Here is a 25,401-nt window from a genome sequence, read left to right as displayed (position 1 = left end):
ACACCAACCCAGCAGCAACCGCCTTGCTGTTCAAGCCTGGGCACAGCACGTGATGCCCCTCGTCTCGCAGAGGGAGCTGGAACCCTCTGTGGTGGGGCAGGACAGGGCAGTGCCACTTGGCAGCACCGATTTATGGGGGCTGAAGAGCCGGCAGAGCCAGCCATGGCATTACACCACCTTCCCTGCCTCCCATGCTCACACGCTGCTGTGAAATAAGGCAGGAGCGTGCTTCTGACTTGAACAAAAAAGGAAGTTGTTCTTTCACTTGTGTATTTAGATTTAACCCTTGACCAGGAAAAAAACCCAGTTATAAGTTGCTCCACACTTGCAAATTAATAAATAAACAAAAAAGATTAAGAGAATATTAAAAAATAGATAAATAAATCATTTACCTGTGTTGCTGTAGTCTGATTTCTGCACAGAGGAGTGAGCTTCAGAGCCCTGAGCCATGACATTCACCTCTACATGGTTTCCAGGGGCCATAAAGCCAGACCTTTTTAACCTTCCTCAAGTTCCTTTCAGTAGTTAACACCCTCAACGTCTTCTGCAAGCATTGGGCCCTGCCCAGTCTGTGCTCAGGCAGGTCTCAGTGCCCACGTTCCCTGGCCTGGTCTCCAACACGACATGGCTGTTTGGGTGCTGGTGGCCCCTACATGGGTTTGATGCTCCACAATGGGGTATGGGGCAAAATGGCTGTGATGTGCCTGGCTTAGGGCCAGTGCCTGCTCCTGCTGCCCATTCGCCTCAAGAAGAGCTAACACAAGCGACATGCTGGTGGGTTTTAGCAAGCCACCGAGCTTGCAATTGCAGTGTCAGAGCCCTGTTGATGTGCCAGAGGAGTTGGGGTCCCACCACAGTTGGGCTGGACAGGCTACAGCTCTAGTACTGAACAGAAACATTGTTGGGAACGAGGGTGGGAGGGATGGCTGCAGCACCCAGCTTGCTGGTAGGCAACACGTGCACAGCCAGCTTCACCGGGGGCTTTGCAAGGTAAGGCAGGAGGTGAGGGTCACGTATGTGCCCCACTGATGGCAGTGGCGCTATTCCCCATCGCTCCTAGAAGGAGCCTGGCAAGATGTGGCGCAGTGCTGGATGGAGACTATTCTGCCACAGCCACATTCACCCACTGCCGATAACTGGCGGCCCTGTGCCGGCCGGGGTGTTAGAAAATATTCATATTTAAGGTACAAGGAAATGTTTCTTTTTAAACAGAACAGTCTGTTAAGTCTGTTCCCCTTTTCATGTTTAGCACAATACCAAGGCTATAGGCTGTGTTTATTTACCAGCTGCTCATTCTAACCACAGATTTACAGCAGCAAACTCACACTGTTATGAGCGGTTAGACGTGTTATTGGCTTGCTCTGAGGGTGTTGAGTAAAGGCTTTGGAGGTGTTGAGTAAAGCCAAGCCCTGATGAGCTCACGGGAGCTCCAGACAGTTCAGTATTGCAAGCTAGCTCGATTACTTTTGCATTCTCACTCCTGATCCTGCCTGAAGTATTTCATGTTCAGGCTGAAATCTCGCTCCTTTTCTACCACTGTGTGAAAACAGCCTCCTTCTGAAAGCTCAGGCATTTCCCTCCAGTGAAATTCTATGTTTCTGAGCCAAACCCGCAGAAGCCGCTACTGGGTGCTTTATATTCTTAATTATGTATTTCAGGAGGTTGTTAGAAACTGAAATGTGAATGCTAGAAAATATGAACTAGGGAATGTATAGGGGAAAGTGCTGTCGATGCTCTTGCATTCATTACATGTATCATTCTACGCAGCACAAGTAAAAGCTAAAAAATTACACCAAAACTGGTTTGTCAGCCTTTCGTAGAGAGTAATTTTCTTTTTTCTATTATAGAACACTTATTTTTTAGCTACTTTTGCCAAGCACCTATTTTGAATAAAACCGAAATGTTTGAAATCTGAAAGTTCCAAACTTACATTGGTGTTTGGGTGCCTCCTGTTTCTGTTCACCACTGTGGCATGCAAAGCCTCAACTGCACTGGCCTTCAGGATGCTTTTCTAAAGAGACGTGGAAAACCATGTGCAGCCTTTAGAGGTGCAACACAATCAGAAGAGTTCCCTGGGTAACAGCAGGATCCCTTCCTTGGTGAAGCCTGCCATGGGAAACAAACTGAGCACGGCTGACTGCTTACCAGGTCCACTGTCAGTACAGATGTCTTCTTACCTCCTTCAGGGAGAGAGAAAAATGGACATTACATACTATATATCTTACAAGAAGTACAGCAGTGCAATACTGCAAGTTCTGTAACTGTCTGAAAGCAGAACCACTTCATGCCTCTTTTCTGGAAGCCTGGATAAACAGCGACACACTCCTCCCCTGCCCCTTACCTGCACAAAGCCCCTAACCACTCATGATGCCCCATTTCCCCAGGAGGGAGAACGAGGAGGCTGCCTGTTAATCCTGGGTATTCAAATGATGTGAAGGAAACCTGTGCAGAGAAGAAAAACTGAAGAGCATGTGGCTGCACCCCAGGGTGCCTTTCACACTGTGCAGGAAGGCTGTGAAGGAGCTCCATTCTCCCACCTATCACATCCTGTTGAGGGATGGGGGATGAGATGAAGGGTTTTATTGAATGAAGATCAGTATTTCTCTCCTGTTAGATGTTGTAAAGGTCGGTTAAAGTTTTGGACTCTGAACTAAAGACAGGCTTTGTAAATGTGAGCACCTGCCTCTCAGCAGGTGAGGGAGAAACCGCGCAGAGTAAAGTCAGAGCTGCAGGAAGGAGCCCTCTAAAACAGGGAGATCCCTGGGAGGCAGGTGGGTCACAGCAAAGCTCCTGGAATAGCAGCAACCCAGGCACAGAGCTCTTTGTGAGGCCAGGGAGAAGGGCTGCCTCATCACTTGCCATAGGGACAGGGACCAGTGACGTGACCCAGTATGTGGAGCTTTCTGCACTAGGCTAAAGGGAAAAAAGGTAGAAAAGTATCTGCAAGCTTTTAGTACAGGGAGCTCTAATTTTATTTCCAGATATTAAAATAATTCATTAAAAATCCATTAATATCTATTATTTACAAAATCATACAGAAAACCATGGCACCAACCTGAAACTGCCTTTTTCCTGTGAAATGCAAGTTTCCATAGCACACTATTGCCCAATCTCCTTGAGATTCAAAAACGCACACATTTTTCATGACAGAGCAACTATATCAAAGCTCCTTAGTCACATCGGTGTGGTCTACACACCTTTTACAATCCCACAGAACTGTGCCAGTGCTGAATGCCTGTCAAAACCCCCAAGTTTGCAGCATTCAGAAGGTAAAAGCTCACAACCAGCCACTATTGTGTCAAATGTTTGAAGTACGCACAAGTGTGCAGTGAACTGACAGGTTATCACCCGCCACTGTGGTGGTAACAATGGCTGCATACTTCTGGAAAGAAATGCAAAATTGTGGCAAGTTTTTGAGTATTTGTTTGTGCTTCTAAGAGATACCAACCTGATGACCTCCAAGACTTAAATCATATGTTCATCCTTAGGACAAAACCAGTACTGGCACGAACTGGAGAGCTTGTGCTGCCCAAGATACACCTCAAGCTCTGTCCTGCCTGAAGATGAGTCTTTTAGGCTGGCAAACATCCACCAACCCTCACTCAGCAGGAAGACTGAGATCGTAACTCCTCAGAAACACCATTCAACACCTCATTTCCCGTTCCACAGAGCCAGCCTGCCATTTTACCTACAAGCACACTTAATCTTGAGCTCCTTTGAAAACTCAAAGGAGTATGAGATGACTCATACTTAGATCAACAGAGAGCATTCATCCCTCAGCAAAGGATCTAATCTAAATGAAACCTTATTGCCTATTAAACACTGCAGCTGCTTCTTCCCGGTCTCCACTTCCCCATCCCTTTGCAGCATATTTAAAGGGAAGGTAGAACACACCTGGCAGAACGACACACAGGATCCTACAAGGCACATACATGCTTTGCTCCTGCAGCTTCGGCAGGACTCCGTCGCACTGCCTCCACCTCAGCTGCAACGGAGGCTGAACAGGTTTCTCAGGCTTAGGGGAATGGGAAAAATCTCCATTAAGGTGTAGGGCAAAGAGCAGCAGCACAAGAGCACAATCATAATTTTTGGAATGGCAATGTTAAAATACACTGCAAACAGCCCTATTTGTATACATGCAGTATTTAAATGGTAGAACAAAAAGGTATCTGCCTCTGTGGGACAGAAAAGTTGACGGTTTGGGTGCAGGCCAGCCTGAAATATGATGAATAAGGGATGTGGTGAAGAGCACATGCGATACCAGTGCTGAGAAAGGAACCAGAATGACCAACCACTGTCACGGCGTCAGCCCTTTACACCAGCTCACGAGTCACCTGTTCAAGTCACAGACTTCTACAGTACATCTGCTCATGCTCGAAGTCTCTAGGAACTAGAAATCTTCAGTCCAAGGAAGTCTTTCACTACATTGGAAGTGAAATGGAAGCTCAAGCTCAGCAGGTAGTGCAGGTGCCTCCAAAGATCCAGGCTGTTTGACACTGACTGGTCTGTTACAAACTCTACAAGCAGAACTACCTTTTCTTACAGCTTACCTGTAAGCATGAAACCTGACCAGCATTAAACCTAATGGCAAAACACTTCAGAAACAGCTTCTCTGGAAAATGATTACTCATTCATGGTTACTCATCTAGATTAGTTAACACATGATATATTAGCATACGGTACTAACATCCGGGACCTGGTTAGCCTACTTACCCAACAACAGCCTTTGTTGACCAATTTTATAGTCTAAACCAAATTAGCTACATATCCAAATGTGTGTGCTAGAACCGTTAGCCAAACGCACTCAGCAAACCACCAAACCAGCTCCCTTGAAGCCTAATTGCCTGGCACCATACTGCAATCCTGTAATTAATCAGCATTTACATCTGATGCAAGAAATTCTGTGATTCTACCTAGGATTAATGCCATGCCCATCAGCGTGCTAGATCACCCTATCAATGATTTTCTTCTCCATGCTGGTACTTCATGGTTTACTTAAACACCAGCATCAGTAAATTTCACATGGGAAGTTACTTAAAACGTTTCGAAGGCATGATACCTGCCTTTAGGAACTGCAGTAAAACGTAGAGCCACTTACTCCTGAAACAGGAAAATGTCATTGACACTGTCACAACAGCAACAGAGAGAACACAAATATTCCACGCTTCTGCTTTTTCTGTACCATTTTGAATCATCATCCATATGTAGCAATGAATTTCCATAATATATTACAGAAACTCCTCATTATTCACAACAGATTTTTTTCGATGGGTAATTTTTCATCTTTCAGTCTTAACAGTTTAATTTTCAAACGTGAGCTTCCTCAGTTTCTGAATCTGTTCAAACATTGCTTTTAGCTCTCCTAACGAGAATATACTTTTATGCAGTGATAGCAGCATTTTTTCCTCTTCTTAGTGCGAAAACAGAGTGGGAAGAGACCGACAAAAGAATGTGCATCTTTTCTTAAGAACCTTTTATTCACCTCAGTTAGAAGATGGGAAAAGAGTAACTTGCCACATTTGTTTTAGAAAACAATCTCTTTCAGAACAAAACATATAGTATCAGTCAGCCTTATGTTTAATCTGTAGAATTAAGTCATGAATACTCATTCAGGCAGCTGAAGAGCCATTTAGCCCACTGATAATCTTTGCTTGCGAGCACAAGAGTCAGTCTTTTAAATAAAGATACAGAAATTCCACTAAGGGCAGCACGAGACCTTCAACGTATCCGCTATTTACAGCAAACAAGTTGTAGAAGTTAAGGCAGAGCTAACAAAGCCATCATCCTGCTTTTTTACAGAATCCTTATTTAGGCAAAGTCATAAGCAACTGAAGATGAGCCTTTGGGGGTGACTTGCTTTCCATGCTGGATATCCAGCTGTCGTCTTTTAAAGAAGCATTTTCTCCCAAAAGGTTCACTTGTTTTGTATAATAGGAGGAAAAAAATATAATTCTCTTTTCCCTCCCAATCTTTTGTTTCCCAATTTCTCTCTTTTCTTTCCCAATCCTGAATTGGGAACAGTGCCATAGCTAGGAGGAAAAAGAAGAAAAAACCCCCACCCAAGCATTCCTAAAAGCCGCACAGAGCAACTTCTTGCAATCTTCTCCAAAATGTGTCAATATCTGGTAAGTTAATAAACATTTTTAAAAAGTCCTGCAACCAACAAATACAAAGAGAGACCTGAAATGTAGGAGGCAAAACTCCTGCAGACAACCTGTACACTTGTTGCCCACAGAAATTTTTTCACATCAGTAGTTACAGTGCTGGTCTTCCTGGGAACCTCACTCAAATTCTTCCTTGGATCAACTGGTATGAAGTAAGATGCAGACTAGCAAAAGCTAAACTCTGCAAGGGCTTAGAGAGACTGGACCTACCTGGGCAAAGATACGACATTTATAGCAACAAACTAAAGAGTCTCGTCCCACAATCACCATAGCTACATTGCTGTCACAATTTTTTGGCTTGGTACCAATTAGCAGGTTTCCAGACCCTGGCTGAGGTTCCGTGTGGGCTAGGAGCCACTCTCACAGGCAGCCTGCAGGCAGCTGCCCTGCTTTGGAAAGTAGAAGTTTGACCATAAAGAAATCATTTTGGTCTCATGACTACAGAAGTGTCTCTGGCACTGCGACTACTGGAACAGACATAGAAGAGAGAAGAGGAGGGGAACATGGCACAGGAGAGGAGGAGACCCTGCATGAAAATGGCAATACAGCCACATGACAAGTCTACCATCTATTACATAAACAAATTTCAGGCTAAGTAATATCTGCACATTAGACTTCTCTCCTGTAACAGCTGTTTTGATGCGATAATCTTTTTCAGACAAGACTAGAAGTAACAAGACAAGGCAGGTATACAAAACTTTTTATTGACAACAGAACAATAAAGAGGAACATCACCACTTCCCATTCCTCAGGAATGTCTCCATTTCACAGTCAGTCTGCTAAAAGTGTACTTTCATGGTAACAAGCAACACGAAGGCATGGAGCTGTCTGTAATCTCAAGAACATGTTTCATCAGTGCGGTGTAAAGGGACTGACCAGCGTGCAAGTGTGCAGCAGGCCCCGTCACAACACAAACATGGCAGGCAACTGTATATGCAGAGCCAACAGGCACAGACACGAAGCAGTTAGAAGAAGCCCCAAGTTCTCTGTTACTTTTGTCTAAGGGCAATACCTGAAGTGCTACTCTATCCATATTCTAGTTCAGGAGTACTTTCTTCCCTCATTCCTTTTGCTTCCCCTGTCCTCAAAGATGTTTATGCTTCCAAATGAATGGAACCATGTCAGAGAATGCCTGAGCTTTCATATTTTGCGACCTCACACCAGTTCATGCATGCACTTAAGTTTACTTTCAGAAGTTTACATTGACATAAAGAAGGGGGGGAAAAAAAAAAGTGCTGCATAAGAATAGAAGGATTTAGTTGTTAATGCTTCCTCGCTAACAAAAGTATTTGGTAGTTCTTGAAGATACTCCTTGTAATGTCATTTTTATAAAGTGTGTATGCAGCCTACCTAACATTTTAAAGAAACTGCATGTCAAACTCTGTTAACAATTTCAAATACTCTGAAGTTAAATTTGAACCGAGATTCAATCTAAATGCCAACAACAACAACAACAAAATAATCTTAATTTTAGCTTTCACAGTACACAGAACTGCACACCAAGTACAGATGAAAAGCACTCTTTCTCCTATGTAGCTTTCCTCTGCCTGCAGAACTGTTCTGGGACCCCCGTGTAGTAGCTTATACATTTATTAACTTGTATTAATTTATCATATTTTTCCTTTACTTAGTGGATGTGCCTCTGGATGTGTAGACTGGCTGTTAAAGTGCTTTAAAATAAAACAAAAACCCCAACAAATGAAAACATCCCTCAAAAAAACACAACAGATGTGAGAATTTTATCTGAAGGACTTTGTACAGCATTTACAATGTCAGCATAAAGCATCTGAAACATGAGTGTTCCCTGCAGACTGATGCAGTGCAAAACAGTCTCATACATTAGATACTGCAATTCCTCTGGATTCAAGATGCACAATACTTACAAAAACAATCCTAGAAGCACAGACAAATGCTGGTGGCTCTTCCTCTTCTTTTTAGAAACATCATAAAAAAATCTGCATTACTCTTTCATAATTTAAATACATAAGTAATCTCCACTTTTATTACTTCATGACAATGACTTCAAATTTACATTATTTTAAGTACCATCATAATAGCTCCATGTATAATACAGATACTTGCTGATATCCTGTCAGAAAATAAAAAAAAAAACAAAACCCAAACAACCTTCCACTATATAAAAAAAAAATGCTGGAAAGACAAGAACACAGAACAGGGACTTGGTACAGACTATGATTTCAGTTTTATATCAACCACAGGTAACCCAAAATTAACAGATACACAGCGATATTCAAAAGCAGTGCAAATATCTTTGGAGGTTAGAATAAAATTATACTACAAGAACATAAGACAGAAGAAATTAAAAGGCAAGTACTTCAAGTACAGGAACCAGTCTCTGTGAGGTCCATTTTAGTGTTAGCTGGGGGTTCCTTTTCCCATCTTACTTCTTCCTCTGAAACACATTAGCCAACATTGCACCTGATGTAGTCAGCTGGCCCATTTTGTTCAAAAACTTGGTCTTCGTGTCTTCACTCACAAGGCTTGCTGCAATTGACATTGAGCTAGGAAAGTAAAGATATTAGTGACATAAGACTACAAACCAAAAAAGAACACTGTGCTGTTATTTAATAAGCAGTTGAATTGTCCTTGCATTTTAGAAGTTTCAACATCACAAAAGACCAGTCCATCAAGAATTGAAAAACCATGACCACCCAGCCCAAATATACACTGTTAAATTGATTATTGTGTTCTCACAGTCCTAGTGAAAACTGTAGAATATTTTTGTGCACACTACTTTTCACTGCCTTTGGAAGTCACCACATTAGCACTTGTTAGCTATTGGGCAATTGCCTTAGTGACAAATACCTCTCTGGAAGATTGGCTTTGCCTTCTCACAAGAAATGTCAATCCTTATGCTTAACGCTATAAGAACAACAGTACTAGGTCAGACCAAGGACCTACCTAGCTCAAGTATCTTGCTTCTAACAGTGACCATTAGCAGATACGTAGGGAAGAGTAAATGTGAGGTAAGTACAAAACACGACCTCTCTCTTTTAATTTGTAACTCTCTTCTTTTCCAACTATTTCCACATGAGCAGAGTTTTAAATTGGTGTGGACTGTCATCTAGGAACTCCCAATGAATCTTTATTTAACATTACTTGTTCAGCTTTCTCTCAATCCCCTTGTAAACTTCTTGTAAACCCCACCCTGGAGCACTGAGTCCTACTAGGTCATTAGCCCTTGTTGCGTAAAGAGCTTTCTCCTGGTTGGCCTGAATGTGACTCCTACAACCTTTGCTTGCATGTTCTTATTTTGTATGAACTAGAGAAAACAATGGAGAGTCCACAATTTTCCCCAGAAACCGGACTAGAAGGAGCAACCCAATCAATGCTGAGCCTACCAGATGCTACAACTTTGAACAACATGTTACTAAATTATCCAAATGCTGCAAAATGGACTGATTTTTTTTTTAAAAATTTGAAATGTATGAGTGAGCTCTATTTCAGATATATGTAACTGTTCAGCATAGTAGAAGTAATCTGTCTTAAGATAGCGTGCAACAGGCAAAAATATGCTAGCAGGAACATTAATAAATATTCCATACTTCCTATATTTGTAGTTAAAATGGCAAACATTTTTCAGCATTAGACAGGACCAATTTTACAAAACATTACCAGTGAAATTCTCCCTTGTGAGCTCAACATGGACTCTGCATTTCAAAATTATAGCTAAGAGCAGAAGATCTGTCTTACTGGCACAGGCCAGCTTCCAGGAACTGACTTTTCAGTCTGCAAGGTTATGAACAGCTCTGTCAGACACTTCTGCATCAAGGCAGGTCAAATTAGTTAGCTCCAAACTGCTTCAAGAGAATTTTAATGATTTCTTCACATGTAGCAGGGATGCATTCAGTATTTTTTCCCATTTCATACCACAAAAAATGGTAATGAATACTGGTTCTTTTTAAACAGAGTACTTGAAAGACCAGAAGGAAAGCTTCTCACTAAAGCTGCTTGTGGATTTACAGATAGCTCAATTGTATCATAAATATATCCCCTCAAATGTATCCCACATCCCTTTTACTTTTTAAGCTGAATTGACTCTCTGTCTTCTGCAGGACCTAGATCTTTGAAGGGGCCTTAGGTACACATAGCACATGTGAAGAGTATCATAAAGCATACAACTGTTAACTGCTAAAGAAAATGTTTAACAAAAGTGGCTATCAGTATTTAAAAAGACCAAGTTTAATCTTTTTTTCAAAACCCATTTCTGTGACCCCATGTTATTTGACCAACCTTTTCTATCAGTAAGGGACAAAGACAAGATGACCAGCAGCACGTTATGATTGCTTTTGCATACAGTCTTGGGGGTTTTGTGCATGCATTCTCGTGTTGTTAAAAATCAGTAATTTATCTTCTAGTTGCATCTAAATCCTTCATCAAATATATATTTAACACTGAAATTAGGAACTGAAATTTACAAGGGCTTAGCAAGGAAAAAAAAAAAAACCCACATTCATGTATATGAAAAGGTCATTTCTTCAGTGGCAAAATATTTCATGTTAAGTTTGTACAGTAAAAGATTGCAACCACAGCCTGGCTTTGAATAAGAAAGGCAAAGTCTAATTAAAGAACGAAGCAACACATTTCAAAGACATCCTTTTCAAATCTTGCAGTTCTCAGCAGTTGCATTCTACAAGACGACACACTGGATGTTGAATCATGATTGCATTTATCTGTTTCTGCAAGTGCTTAATAAGACTAACTGTGACTTTGAAATATTTTCATAAGAGGGATTTTAAGTAATACAGACCTCTTACATTTAGGTTGACATGTCTTGCACTGATACAAGCTAAAGCAAGATAAGTCTAAACCCTACATAAAAGAAAAGCTGATCTCTCAAACTCTAGCCACGCAGAGAACAGCTCTGATGAACTAAAGAGGTTAACACATTTGAGAGGCAAAAGCACACATCAAAAAAGTTAAAACTCCTGTCCAACTGAAGAGCACCACGTGAGAATTAGGACAGCTCAGCCAAGGAATTTTGTTTCATAACCTTTGGTTTCACAGTTCAGTTAATATAGGTAAGAAAATTAAAAACCCTTCAGGTTAAGATTAATGGTGGTGTTTAATGAGACCAGCTTGATACCATGTATATTTGCTGCACTCTGGGAATATGTTTGCCTGAGAAGGAATCAATTTCATATTTTCTAATGCTCTCTCCTAAAAGGCTGTCAAGTAGTTGCTTGAGAAATGATAAATGTTTATCAGACATAAAAGTCTTACATATTTAGACAGATACACTGCTTTTATTTTTTTCTTTACATAGTCTGAGGCAGCGGCGTTTTTATTGCACGGAGAATGAAAATGAAAATCAAAGAAGAGTATTGATTAGTCTGTAGAATTTAAAGAAAGAGTCCATAGATCCCCTAGAGGGGAAATACTGACAAAGTAATAGATGCCCATGTAGGCAACTGATTCTAATGTATCAACTTGTCAGGCAAAATGTTAAGTCATATGTGGAGGGACGTCCTTGCATGGGTTGGTTGATGAGTCTACAGCAATTGCTTAGCATCAGATCTGCAAAGAGTCTGGCTGCTAATTCTGACTTATCACAACTACCTACTGGGTACCTACTACGCCAGGTACATAGTACAGGGAAGACCTTAGTAAAACTACCACACACTACACGAGGTCACTTTATACACTGGAAAAAACTGTTCTCGTGTACACTAGTCACATGCAAGCAAAACCAGCAGGCTGGAGCAGGTCATTACTACGACCAGAACAACTCTTTCAGCCTGCAGGCTACCCCCATGAAGGTGAGTTGCAAAGTGTGTGCCACATCCATTGCTCTAAGCATGTAGGCCAAGCACTCCCTGCTTTCTTGGATTCAGGACAGAAAGTAAATTACTGCTTTAAATGGATAAACAATTAAGAACTAAGTAACATTGGAAAACAAGAGTATCATTGCAATGACAAAAATTGTCCTGTGTTTTACACTGGAGACAAACAATCACAAACTGAAGTTCCTAAAATCTGCGTTCAAATACAGAGTATGTCAGTGCTGGATTTCTGGTCACAAGCCTCAGACACCATTATGGAATACACTCTGCAGAACGTAACTCTGGAGGCACAGAAAAAAAAGAGAAGTTGAAGTCTTACCCCTGTGGTTCTTGGACGGTCTTGTTTTCCACTTTCTGTTCACACTCTTTTATCATGGAGCTTAAAATAACCTAAGACACATAAGGAAGAGAATATATATGATTTTCTTTTACATTAACACTTTGTACAAAATCTACTCCGCAACTAATTCTGACATTAACAGAACTACTTAAAGAGACTCTCTGTTGTTTTTCAAGTGCATTTAAATTCCAGCTATTTGATAATGCCTTATGGCTAGAAACAACAAAACCACTGAAAATATTTAAAGGAGGAAAATGTTTTTGAAATCGTTATTTGAGTCCAAGACTCCCTCCTGTTTCCCCTGGCTTTTTAAAATAGATCCAAAGCAAACTCACTCCTGTGACACACCTCCTTATCTTCCTTTTTTCAAACAATACTTTTGTTTATTAGCAATTAACTTCAACATACATTCATCTTCCCTCTATTTTCCTTCTGAGAGTTTTCAATAACCTTTTAAAATTAATATCTTTACCAACATTATGCATGAAAGAAAAAGCAAGGAAAGAAAAAAGTGTGATGGCATCCTGAGACAAATTTTTAGTGGAAAGGAACTGCTAAAGCCAACTTGGTATTATTTCACTGGTGTCTGCCAGGGTTTCTCTGAATCTTGGTTTTTTGCTTTACTTAAGCAACTGCAATGTTAAAGGTTTCTGCAGAATATTTAAGACTAAAAACACACCCACGCTGACATTTTACATTTTCTCAGCATACCAAAAATAAAGGAATGATTCCCAATAGCAGGCTTTGAAAGAAATCATACCATTCATTGCACAGATACATAACTCTGCGCATAACAGTACTGTTTTAACACATTAAAACAAAAGCATTTGAAACACTTAAGCAAAGCAGTTGCAATGCAGAGTGTGAAACCATAAACACACTTCATGAATGGCAGCTTTCTCTACTCACAGCTCAGGAGAAAGCTAAGCACTTTTGAGACACTAAACTTAAAATGTCAAAGCTACAAGCAACTAAAATTAGTAGTGTTTTACCAAAACTTGAATAAAATACAAGGAAATAACCTAATTTCAATCTCCAAAATACAGATTAGTCACTAAGAATTACTACCAAGTGATAACTATTTTAAAATTGATTTTTATACATAACAAAGCTGTTTTCTGTCAGATGCCTGTAAGACAGCTGCAGCACAAAATATCCTTTGAAATCATTTATTACACTGGTAAGATGTGGCCCAGTCTGCAGACCTGTGCCACTTGTCACTCTATTTTCCCAGAGGTATTACTCTGACATTTGAAGCGGTCTGGGTAGCAGGTGTTACACACCCTTGAATGTTTCAGAAAGCAGCATTCAAACCTGTGTATGAGTAACAGGACTGCAACTCCTACTGCTCAATTTGCTGCCCTTCATTTGCATAAAATATTATGCAACTACTTAAGGGTAGAGAGGTACAAGAGAAATGCATTCAGAATTCCAGTGAAAAAGCAAGCTTCTCTTCCTGTATCAAAAGAAAGCCAAGATTTCTTAGCATAGCAGCCGTAATTTTTTTACTTAGCATTTCTACCTGTCCATTGGAACACTTCTACATTTTTGTACATCTAAGATCTGTGTTTCTACATGCATTTCTGACAGTTGACTTATAAACACCCCCCACCCCCCAATGGTATGTTTTGATACCACTTATAAGTAAGCTCTCCTTAACTTTTGGTTTTAAATACCATTATGTTTCAACTTTTGCTGTCACCTGCATCTCATACTCGGTTAGTAAACATAGCTGCTCACCTCATGCTCTGGCGAGAGATGTTCCATATCAGTTCGTAAACACTTAAGTCCTGGTAAAAAGTGATTGACCATTAGATCCTCCGAAATAACTAAACCCCAGGTGGTTAAGGCATTATAAGGATTGTGTTCTGGAATTAACATTTTTTTATTTTCTCTGTCTTCTGTTAATGTTCTACTGAACACAGGGACAAGCTACAGCAGCAAAACCCAAGCAAACGACAGCATTTAGCACTTCATGACTAACAAAAAAGAAAAAATATCTCAAACATATTTAACTTCATATATTTCATACATCCATACTATTGTTTTCAGATTTTTTTTTTTTTCCCAATTTACTGTTTAAGATCAAGGGCTCTGGTTTGGGGTTTTTTTGTTTGGTTTGGTTTTTTTTTTTTAAGCGTGTATCCGTTCCACTGTGTTGGGTCTACCTGAGATGGAGTTAATATTCCACAAAGCAGCCCTGATATGCTGTGCTTTGTAGTGGTAACTGGAAAGGTGCTGATAACACACCACTGTTTGGCTGCTGCTGAGCAGTGCTGGCGCAGCATCAATGCTGTCTCTCCAACACTGCCCCCTTACCATTAGAGGCTGGGGGTGGGCAAGATCTGGGGAGGGGACACAGCCAGGACAGCTGCCCCAAACTGACCAAAGGGATATTCCATACCATATGATGTCTGCTCAACAATAAAAGCTAAGAGAAAGAAGGAGGAGCAGGGACATTCGTTATTACAATATTTGTCTTCTAGAAGAATCACTACATGAACTTGAGGCCCTGCTTCCTGGAAGTGGTGAATAAATCTTGTTTTCCTTTGCTTCCATGTGCGAACACTGCTTTTGCTTTATTAAACCGACTTTATCTTGACACACGAGTTTTTTTCCACCTTCTTTTCTCCCCATCCTGTCCTGCTGAGGAAGGGATTAATAGGGCAGGCTGGTGGGCACCTGGCCTCCAGCCAAGGTCAACCCAGCACATTCACCTCCTGTGAAAACCTTCTTTACACTCAGCAGGATTATGTTTTACACCACTCATTCAAAGACAAACTTAGTTATTTCTCAAGTATTAATCTTCTCCCCCCATGGAAGAATTAACAGCTAAAGTTTTCCTAAAAAAGGATACAACAACAGGAAAGAGCACTGTAAGCTTCAAACAGGTGAGTAGCGATATCCAGTCTCTTCGAATCCACAGACTGCTGGTTGTTAACCAAGGCTAACTTGAGCAAGTGTGGAATAACAACTGTAAAAGGAAATGCTGGAATAAGTATTTCAAATTGCTTTCTACAGACTTGCTTAGCATGAAACAGCTCCTAAGTGGAAATCACAGGCATTTGAAGCACCACACATCAGTGCCGAATAAGAACTGCAAATAATAGCTTTTGATGGGACTGTCCTTGCAGATTAACGGATGAGCTCAAACTCAAAACAAAACTGTGGTAACACAACCTAAAATAAAATGGTACCTCAGAGTACATTTGAAATAGTAACAGTTTACAGAAAATATTTTGCAACATAATTACTCTCCTGCTGCTAAAGCTGTCAAAATATGCTTCTATTTTACAAATACAGATGATAAGCTAGTGACAGCGATATGCATATCATGACAAATCTTCACTGACTACTGAGGAAGCCTAAGGAGTTTATAGCCTGTTAAGCTAGACACCTACAGTTGGGAGGTGTGATAGCTCCTCGAGTTTCGTTTATAAGTATCTTTAAGACAGTGTAACAATCACTTGGCTCTTCTACGTGCTTTACATTTCAGGGCCATGAAAAAGAAGCTGTTTTGTTAATTGGTGCTGCACTTACATTTAAAATGTGTTGAATACCTGAAATTCAGCAGGGGGTGAAACAATTACACCAGCAGGGGGTGAAACAATGGAGGGCGGTAGAGGAAAGAAGGCATTTTGCATGTCAAGACCAGTCCCCTCTGGCTCTGAAATCATTCCTCACCATGTATCAGTGACACAGCAGTGTCATGTAAAATGAAAATTGTATTAGCAAAGTCTTAAATACTGGGACAGATCAAATTCTGGAAACAAGTTTTCATCAAGCTCTTTGTAAATACAAACAAACAAACAAACAAAGTAATATAACCAGCATACTATTAGCTTTTAGAAAGAGGAAGACTGCATCCTCCCACTGATGCAACTTACATTCATCTCTAAATCTGGGCTCAGCATTAGGTCCAACTCTTCCAAATGTTTTTATGATTTCTGTGTGTAGAGAATGTTGGTCTTGATATTGAGGGTCCTCCAGAAAAGATGCCAGCTGCATTTTTACTCTTTCCAGAAGCTTAAATGTTCCCAGAGAAATAAAAAGTACACAAAAGAATGAAGATACTAGAAACTGTGATGGTTAATTCAGAGTACATTTAGAATCTTCCATATTTCAGCTGATACACGGACCTGTTAATTTACATTTTTTTTTCTGACAGGATGTTCCAAACTCTTTCATGAAGCTCTACATTTTAAAGACTATTACCAGTGTTTTAGTCTGAGCTATCTTTAAAGACAGATAGGTGCTTCCATATAGCTGATCTTTCCTCCTGAGGTTTCCTGGTTTTGATACTCACATTTTTTACCTGCTATTAATATTTCACTCTTACTATTAATATCTTTGGAGTTTTCCTGTTTAATAAGAGCTGAATTCACTTTATTTTTCTGGTAATATCTCAATATGCTGAAAAAAGTTCCGCAGAGGACAGAGATGCAAGATAAGCATCATAAAACCAATGGAATTAAAAAGATTTCTTCAACTAAAGGCTAGAAAAACTTAAAATACAAATATATCTAAAATGACGTAAGTATTTATTTGCATTCAAAGTTGTAAAAATAACATTTTCTGATACATCTTGGAAGGCAATATCACCTCTGTACTCTAAGGCTTATTATAATCAGTGCAATGGATACAGTAATTTTTGTGTGGTAACAAAACAGTATTCTTCCCAAACTGATTATAGGCATGCATTCCAAGCTACAAAATTGTAACTTATCCATCTTCCAAGTACTTGTGAGTCATCACTGACTTCTTACATTTCCTCAAACACATTCTTTTAGAAGATGTTGAAATTACAGGAAGAATGCAAGCTCTGCAAAAAGCTGCAGGGACTTTAAGAAGAAATTCGATTGTACAGTTTTTATATAAAACAAAATACAGTATTTCCACTGCTTACAGCAGAATCCTGGGTGTCTTTTTCAGGATTCTGAACTATAACTAAGAATTGTGTATCTATATTATCCTCGAGGATTAATTCAGTTATGTCACTATGATGTCTTTTAATGCCATCTTGAACACAATGGATTAAATCAGCAGATGGCAGGAACTACAAGAGGGTCGTGCTCTTCTAAAGTAGTTGGAAGCCAAGCAGGATATCCTAAAGCATCTCGGTAGATGAATCCTACCACATCTTTTGGATAGCATTTTAAAGTAAGACTATTCTATTTGGAAATAATGGGCTTGAATTTCTCAACTCTATTGGAGAATGTTTTAAAAAACAATTTGAGCATGGGACTTCCCATCTTCTAGCATAGGCCTCCCTCCCTACATATTTGGTTTAATTTGTTTATACTTAGTTTGGTATTTAGAAGGAAATGTTTTTATTAGTTACAAGAGGTTTGGTTTGGTTTGCTCCTCTCCTCCAAGACCACTGCAAAACTGGAAAGCATTCTGGAAGAGGGTATAGCAAAGGAAGAAATAATTTATAGCTGCATTTTTTTCCTTCCTCCAAGTTCGTTAATAAATTACTGGACTTCTGGATTTCTAAAAAAATCCACCCACTTCTTATGCTACAAGAACAACAGCCCGAGAACAGGTGTTTTACCTCTCTCTGAGTTACAGTTTCCATGATGGTCCCAAAAGCAGGAATTGTTGCAATCCTTACCGAACTACAACAGAAAATAGAGTCTTTAAGATGTGTTAAACATTAAGAATAAAATCAATAAAAAATAAAGCCAAATTAAAAAATTAGTACTTTAAGTTACATTAGTTTCTAGCAATGACAAAACAAAAAAGAAAAAAAAAGGCAGATCAGGAAAAAGACAGGATTAACTCAAGGTCTCAATCTGAAACTCACAATTCAGGATCACTGGACAAGGTAACAAGGGCCGGAGCAACCCGCTTGTCAACTAATGCTTCACTCATGCCTCGAAGAGTCAGCTGTAAACCAGTCAACATGCAATAAAAAACGGTTTGGTAAACTTGAAGAACTAGGTTAGCTGTGACTGAGGATGGGCAGGCAGACTCTTGGGGTTTTTCTTGGTTTAGTCACCCACACAAGACATTAAAATGATTAAAACCTCTACTCATGCTGTAGCATTTATTAGTAACAACTTGTTAGTGAGATTAGCAAAGCATCCCTCCATAGCTTGAAAGAAATATCACATCAGAATGTCCAGGAAATTAAGTACTACCGCTGACTATCAGAAATTAGATTCAGCCAAAACTATTCTGTATTTCGGTAATGCAGATGACATTTAATTTTGCAGTAGTAAAGCTGATAGCATTACAGAACACATTAATATCCACCTTTCTCCTAAGAAATGCTGTAAGCAAATTTCAAAATTGAGAATATGATTAAATATAAGAAACCATAAACACTGAATGACATTAAGTTTTCTATTTATTCAGCAGTTTTATCCAGTGTCTAGGTGTTGCAATAAATCTTTTAATTTGTGATTTAAAAGTTACATTTGTTAAAAAATAAATTTTTGTTCAGTTATAAGAAAAAGAACTGATGGTTATTTCTTCCTAAGTATTAAGAGGGATGCTAGGTATATAAGGCAGTCAGGAAACTTACATTTCAGGGTCACTGGAGAGAGTAATGAGAGCAGGAACAACTCTCTGAGCTACCAGAGTTTCATGTACCCCCTTCACCAACAGCTGAATGGTCGGAGCAGGGGGGTATCACAGGTGATGCACGGAAAGAGTGAGCACAGTATCATGGGAAGAAGAACGGCACGACCAAAAGAGAGAAAGAAAAAACACAAAAAGCAAACCAAAATTAGAAGCTAAGCAAATACTGCTACACTAGTGCTTCATATATGCAAAGGCATGAAGAAAGCTGAAGTGATCTGGCAGTCAGCAGAAACCTAACAAATTCCACAATGTGATGATGTTTTCTCTATTTTCAGCTGTTTTAAAAACTTGAACTCTCAAAAGTTTAGCAAGTAATTATGTATTAAAATACTAATGTAATTCTGTATTATAAATTATGTATAATACTACAGTGATGCCAATTTGCGTTTGACGGTTTAATTTAAATGCTGCTACTAACTCAAGAAAATTGTATTTATTACAATAGGTGGCTTTGACATGAAAATAGATGTCTTTAGGCCAAATGCATATAGTTTTCCCCCCCCTCAGTGATACCTTTCAGACCTCGTACAGTGTGACAAACAGCACCTTCTCAGATGCCATTAAGCTTTCCTTAAAGTCATTCAGGATTATTTTAGATTGAACCACCATCCAAGCAGAATATGTATGCGAAATTTCCCAAGCTTCCCTTGTTGCTCTATGCAGGTAGAAAATGGAGAATCCTGTGATTATCCATGAAATGTATTTCAACAAGTCTTCTTGTAAACTAAAGAAGGAGATTTATTTGTTGCAATACATCCCAAATGTTAAAATCTGAGATCACAGTGAAATTTATTACCTATAAATATGTGAAAATTGTTTGAATTTAGATGTTCCCAGGTGATTTTTTTTGCATTACTTATGCAGCTATACATAAGCATACATTTGCTGCATATGTAGCAGATACCCTTTAAATGCTTTCAACATATCAAAACCTACTAATTTTAAAAAATTACAAGTTCCAAACTTTCTCAATATTCAACAAAACAGGGTGGGTTTTTTTTTCTGCATTAATAAAAAAGGGAAAGCCTTGATGTTTCCATTTTGTATCTCATGTAAGGAAGACCGCATGTATTTACTGGTTTTAGTAGATAAACATAAAAAGCTTATCAGTAGTTCCTGTGAGAAATCTGAAATGTCATTTTAATATTTAGATATAATCTAATTACTCAATTTACATCATGAACACAAATTAAACTGGGCTTTTCACCCCAGCAGTGTAACAAGAGAACACATAAGACCCATAGGACATGGGGAAATCGGTAGCTGCCAGTATAGCACACAGTACCAAAAGCAGGCAATATTTACACCCTTTAACTAGAGAGGGTTTTACATTCTGCTTTACATTTGAGTGTTCCTGCTTACCAACTCTGAATTTAAACCAAAGTAGATTGCAAAAGATTGCAAGGAACCTGACTTTCCAGAAGCGTTCTACACAAAGCAGTCATTTTTATTATGCAATATTTCTGTGTGCTCGTATGTGCGTGCATGCATAGGTGCACACATGCAGAAAACATATTGTGGCCTTACAGATAGTAACTGGAGGAGGAAGAATGGGGAGAGAATTGTTAAGCTGTGTAGAAGTACTTGGAGGGGGAAAGCTGCAACTTGCTATACTTTCTATTCAGAAAGTATTAGGGATGCCAGTTCAAGTACTACATTTTAACATCAGTATATTTCAGAATTATTTACAGTGGCAAGAACTGTGCTGATGTGTTGAGTTTATGGGCTACTCTTTGAACAGCTGTTAAGGACATAGCTCACTGTTTGACTATGATGAACTTACTCTCATACATATATTTACCAGTCTTCCCATTGATTAAATTAGAGTATGCTTACTATTTTCAATTTTGAACAAATAGGGACTTGAGTTCTCTTTACTAATCTTAATTTTGAGAAAAGCCTAGAGGTAATGTAGTGCTTTGGGGAAAAAAAAAAAAAAAGTTTGGGATTTGCAGAATTAGCAAACAATTCAGAATGATCTCGCTACATGACTATGTGAACTGCCACACTTCTAATTATGGCAAAGCATGGTAAATAGCATCGTTCTGTTCTATAGAAAATAAAACATGCTTTATAGTTCAAGTGTCATTCTGAAGATAAGCATTCCTAGCCTTGAACCTAAACAAACCAGTGAAACTTGTAACTCAACTATGAGCTTCATGTTCAAACCAGCAGAAATAAAATCCATTTGCACTGACATTCAAATGGGAAACTACTGACTGAAAAGATTAACACAGAAGCAACGGAAACAGCTGAATGGACAAAGCTGCTACAGTGAGACACACAAAGCAAATTTTTATCCTGCTTTGAATCCTCTAGACCAATGCGTGATCATTACTTATGCATACTACACCTTAAAAACAGTAACACATAGCTTCATGCCCCTGAAGAAGAGAAAGGATAGACTCCAAATCACTTCTGTGTCCTTGCAATCCTCAACAGACTGTAAGGGTTTGGTAATGCAGTCCGGTAGGCCCAAATCATGGCAGTCCCTGTGCTGCTATACAGACAGACCACTGTGCTGCTTAGAATCTTTATAGCTCCAAGAGCTGTCCTGCAGGTGACATTCTATTTATTATATTATCTAATTGCTGGGCTTTGCCATTCAGTAGCCTCTGAGGTGTCAAATTCCTTGAATGAAGGAATCTTTCAAAAGTGAGGTGACTTCCCAAATATATGTATTGCCATATATAAAAACGTGTACCGTGGCTATTAAGGAAATGGAAATATGATACTATTTTCAAGTGAGAAAAGTGTCTGCAATACAGTTGCCTATGGTTTAGTAAAAATTGACCCATACTAGGAGAAAAGCAGTCAAATAGCATGCAGGTCTGCCTAAAAATAATAGACATAAAGTTGAATTTGAAAAGAAACTGCAATCAAGACAACAAACAGCCTGTTGTAACTGAGGTTTTTCACAATTTGGCTAATGCTTATTAAAAAATAATAATTAAGAAAGCGTGTTATTACTAATATAAAATACAAACAATGTTCTTGTTAAAGAAAAATAAAAAGAAAAATAAAACCCTCAAAACCAAACAACAACTCAGAAACAGTCTAAGGGTGACCATGGGCAGGGACACCTCCCACTAGACCAGGCTGCTCAAAGCCCTGTCCAGCCTGGCCTTGAGCGCTGCCAGGGATGGGGCAGTCACAGCTTCTCTGGGCAACACATTACTGTCATCATTCTCGTAGTGAAGAATTTCTTCCTTTAATCTAAATCTACCACTTTCAATTTAAAGCCATTACCCCTTGGCTTAAAGTGCTTTTTTACTGCTTTATCTGCAATGACTTGCAGAGTTGCAGTAAAGAATACTAATGGCTAAGTGTTCTTTTTTCCTAGGCAGACTTGAGATTCGGTTTTGCAAATAGATACAAGGTTGAAGCTTCAGCAAGAGGTCCACTGCAAAGCTATCCAAATGAGTCAAATGCAGAAGAAACACAGAGGGAAAAAAAAGAAAAAAAAAGAAAATAAATGGACAGCAATAGTGTGATTACAAGTATGCCTAACGTGCAAAAAAAAGTAATCTTTGTTCAGCAAGTGGAGTATGTCCCAGAGTTTTTGCATATGCCCCTTTTAATTAACACTTGATGAAACAAAGGCATGATACGGAAATAAAAGCAAACTTATTAGTTAAATGTAACAGTTTTTATCCTGAACAAATATATAGCTATTAAGGGAAAGATGAAGCTGTTACTAAGTAGCAAGTAAAGTAATCATAAAATATTTTAATTTTTACAAAAAATACAAAATTGGTTAAATGTATGTTTTTACCACCATATTTGGCACCAAAGGAAACTAGTTTGAATTACCATGCAAGTGTATTGTATGAGTATACACAAAAAGGGTGGAAAACTGCTTATTTGTGAATTAGGCTACTGATGTGTTGAATAGCAAAAGCAACAGTTGTGTTTATCTACAGATACACAGAAACATGTGCTGTTGAACAGAGGACAGATACAGAAACAACTGCACCAGAGCTTCCTGCTCCATCACACAGTACACAACTTATGGAAGCCATTTGTAATTTCTAATGCAACAGCATTATCTGAATTGCTGTTTTTAAAAATAAACTCTAGTTTTAAAATGGTGTAAAAAAAGTTTGGATAACACTTACCTCAAACATTCTAGCAGCTGTACATCGAACAAGAGCAGAAGTATGGACAACTCCATACCATAAGACTGTTAATAGCAGCTCATGATAAGCTGGGTTTGCACTAAAAGAAAACAGTTGGGCAATCAAAAAAAAACCCCAATCCCAAAGAAGAAAGCAAAACCAAAACCTCCCAAACCCTGAATATATTCTTTGCCTACAAAACGTAGTCTCTAGAATCCATTGCTCAACAAATCTAAAACTCCAACTCCTTTCTGAAGGATATATAACATTTATCTAATTCTGAAGGACATGCAACACTCTGCTGTCTAGAAAATATGTTGCATTTTGAAGTTCATTAAAAAAAAAAATCAACAACTTTAAGAATATAATTTTCAATACATTATGACATTGAACTCAGTGCAAATACATATTTGCTATGGAAAATACAAAATTAATTTCCATTTTATTCTCAATGAGTGATTTTTGCAGGTTTGTTGCTTTTGTTTGGTTTTGGTTTTTGTTTGGTTGCTTTTTGTTACACTTCTGAATTTTTTTTACAACTACATTTTTAATCTAGAGATTAAAAGTTTAAATTTTGTGAAACACCAAGGAATAAAAGCAAGTGTACTCTTTTTTCACCCAAACCATCACAGTTATTACAGACAGATTAGCAGCTTTTGATAAAAGCTTCTGATGTATTTAGACCTAGTCATCTCCAAGTTACATTCTTTACCCCAGTTCCACAAAGGAAGCTTTGAGGCTATCAAGAGGAGCATGGGATAGTGAAAGCATGGTCATTACATCTTCTAAGAATCCAACTAACAGCTTGCGGTCTTCTTCCTGAGAAAAGAGCGTACAATGTTGAATGTACTAGAAGTACTGCTGTGGTTCTGATGACCTACAGCTACAAGAAAGGCAAACTTCAAAATGAGAACAAACTAGATATATCCTTTAACAATCTTCTCATGAACTTCAAAAATGTGGTTTTAAGTACAAGAACCTTTCAAAGTAAACACAACACTGTATTTCTGTATTTCATCAACTAAGCACATACTTTTGCATAAGTTACCCAAAGTGTTTTACTAAAGAAACTTTAAAGAAGAGTGCTTAAGCACTTTCATGGCTCCTGACAGTTTGTGATTGCTCACAGTCCTCTAAACATTTCATAGAATCACAGAATAGTTAAGGTTGGAAAGGACCTTAAGATCATTTAGTTCCAACCCCCCTGCCATGGGCAGGGACACCTCGCACTAAATCACGTTGCCCAAGGCTCTATCCAGCCTGGCCTTGAACACCACCAGGGATGGAGCATTCACAACTTCCTTAGGCAACCCATTCCAGTGCCTCACCACCCTCACAGTAAAGAACTTCTTCCTGGTATCTAATCTAAACTTCCCCTGTTTAAGTTTGAAGCCATTCCCCCTTGTCCTCCCACTATAGTCCCTAAGGAAGAGTCCCTCCCCAGCATCCTTATAGACCCCCTTCAGATACTGGAAGGCTGCTACGAGGTCTCCACGCAGCCTTCTCTTCTCCAGAGAGAAGAGAAGATGATGAAGTATATATTTTTTCCTGTAAGCTACGTATATGCCAGTCCATAACTGCTGATCACTGGAGGATTAGGTAGCATTACTTATGGAGTGTTTATTTTAATACTAGGTAACACTGAAATGTTAAGACTCCAACTATGCTGCCCAAAATGGCGATTTACTTGCTTATCTGTTCCATCTATTTCAGTAAATTTTTCAAAGTTACATTTGCAGGGGTCAGAGTTAAATGGCTGAGAACCCATTTACGGAATATCATTATTTTTGATAGAGGCACATGGCAGCACATCATCTAAATGTAGTGGACAACCTTACAAGAAAACTTGGCTTTTTACAGCTGCCCACTTTACCAGGTATCTTCGAAGCACAAGAACACTGTAAATTTTCAAAGAAAACAGTAAGGGGGTTTTGCTAGAATCTTTATTTCATGTTATTATACGTTTAACAAAGAAACAGAAAAACAAACCTACCTGAATATAACATGTAAGGACCCCTGTTGCATAGATGGGAACTGTGGCTTTTGTTAGCACTCCGTTACCTGCTGTGGAATCTAACGAAACACAATAAAGAATTTAGGTTTTATATATACATATATGTGTATATGTGTGTGTGTAATATATACTATATATTTTTTAAATATATAAGGTAGACATGTGCATTGTAATGTGTGTAAGAAAATTGTAACAATGTTGTAATAATACATGTGTGTATTATTATATTCACCTTTTTGTATATACATGAATTTATATACATATATATGCATATATACAGGCACACACATGCTAAAATAATCTTTAAGTGGTATTTGGATTTGAGATTTTATTTGTACTTTACACACACACAATCTACAGCTTCAGAGCATTC

The 25,401-nt window shown here is 38.8% G+C and overlaps 1 protein-coding gene across 3 annotated transcripts in view; it reads right to left on the bottom strand.

Moving 5' to 3' along the window:
- Window positions 1-6,847: 6,847 nt before the first annotated feature.
- Window positions 6,848-25,401, bottom strand: part of RELCH (RAB11 binding and LisH domain, coiled-coil and HEAT repeat containing) — a 72,982-nt gene continuing 54,428 nt past the window's right edge. For all 3 annotated transcript variants that reach the window (XM_030476838.1, XM_030476847.1, XM_030476855.1), the window contains 10 exons: window positions 25,008-25,087; window positions 23,727-23,833; window positions 23,015-23,114; window positions 18,838-18,920; window positions 17,863-17,926; window positions 16,196-16,334; window positions 15,166-15,282; window positions 14,049-14,137; window positions 12,288-12,358; window positions 6,848-8,686 (listed from right to left, as the gene is read on the bottom strand). In XM_030476838.1, coding sequence (XP_030332698.1) covers window positions 8,566-8,686; window positions 12,288-12,358; window positions 14,049-14,137; window positions 15,166-15,282; window positions 16,196-16,334; window positions 17,863-17,926; window positions 18,838-18,920; window positions 23,015-23,114; window positions 23,727-23,833; window positions 25,008-25,087 — 971 coding nt within the window. In that variant the 3' untranslated portion in view covers window positions 6,848-8,565. The remainder of the gene's footprint in view (window positions 8,687-12,287; window positions 12,359-14,048; window positions 14,138-15,165; window positions 15,283-16,195; window positions 16,335-17,862; window positions 17,927-18,837; window positions 18,921-23,014; window positions 23,115-23,726; window positions 23,834-25,007; window positions 25,088-25,401) is intronic.

The sequence above is a fragment of the Strigops habroptila genome, chromosome 1 (assembly GCF_004027225.2).
Source record: "Strigops habroptila isolate Jane chromosome 1, bStrHab1.2.pri, whole genome shotgun sequence".
In the NCBI taxonomy this organism is placed as follows: domain Eukaryota; kingdom Metazoa; phylum Chordata; class Aves; order Psittaciformes; family Psittacidae; genus Strigops; species Strigops habroptila.
The sequence above is the reverse complement of the archived record's forward strand: the minus strand, read 5'-3'. Positions and strand labels throughout refer to the sequence as shown.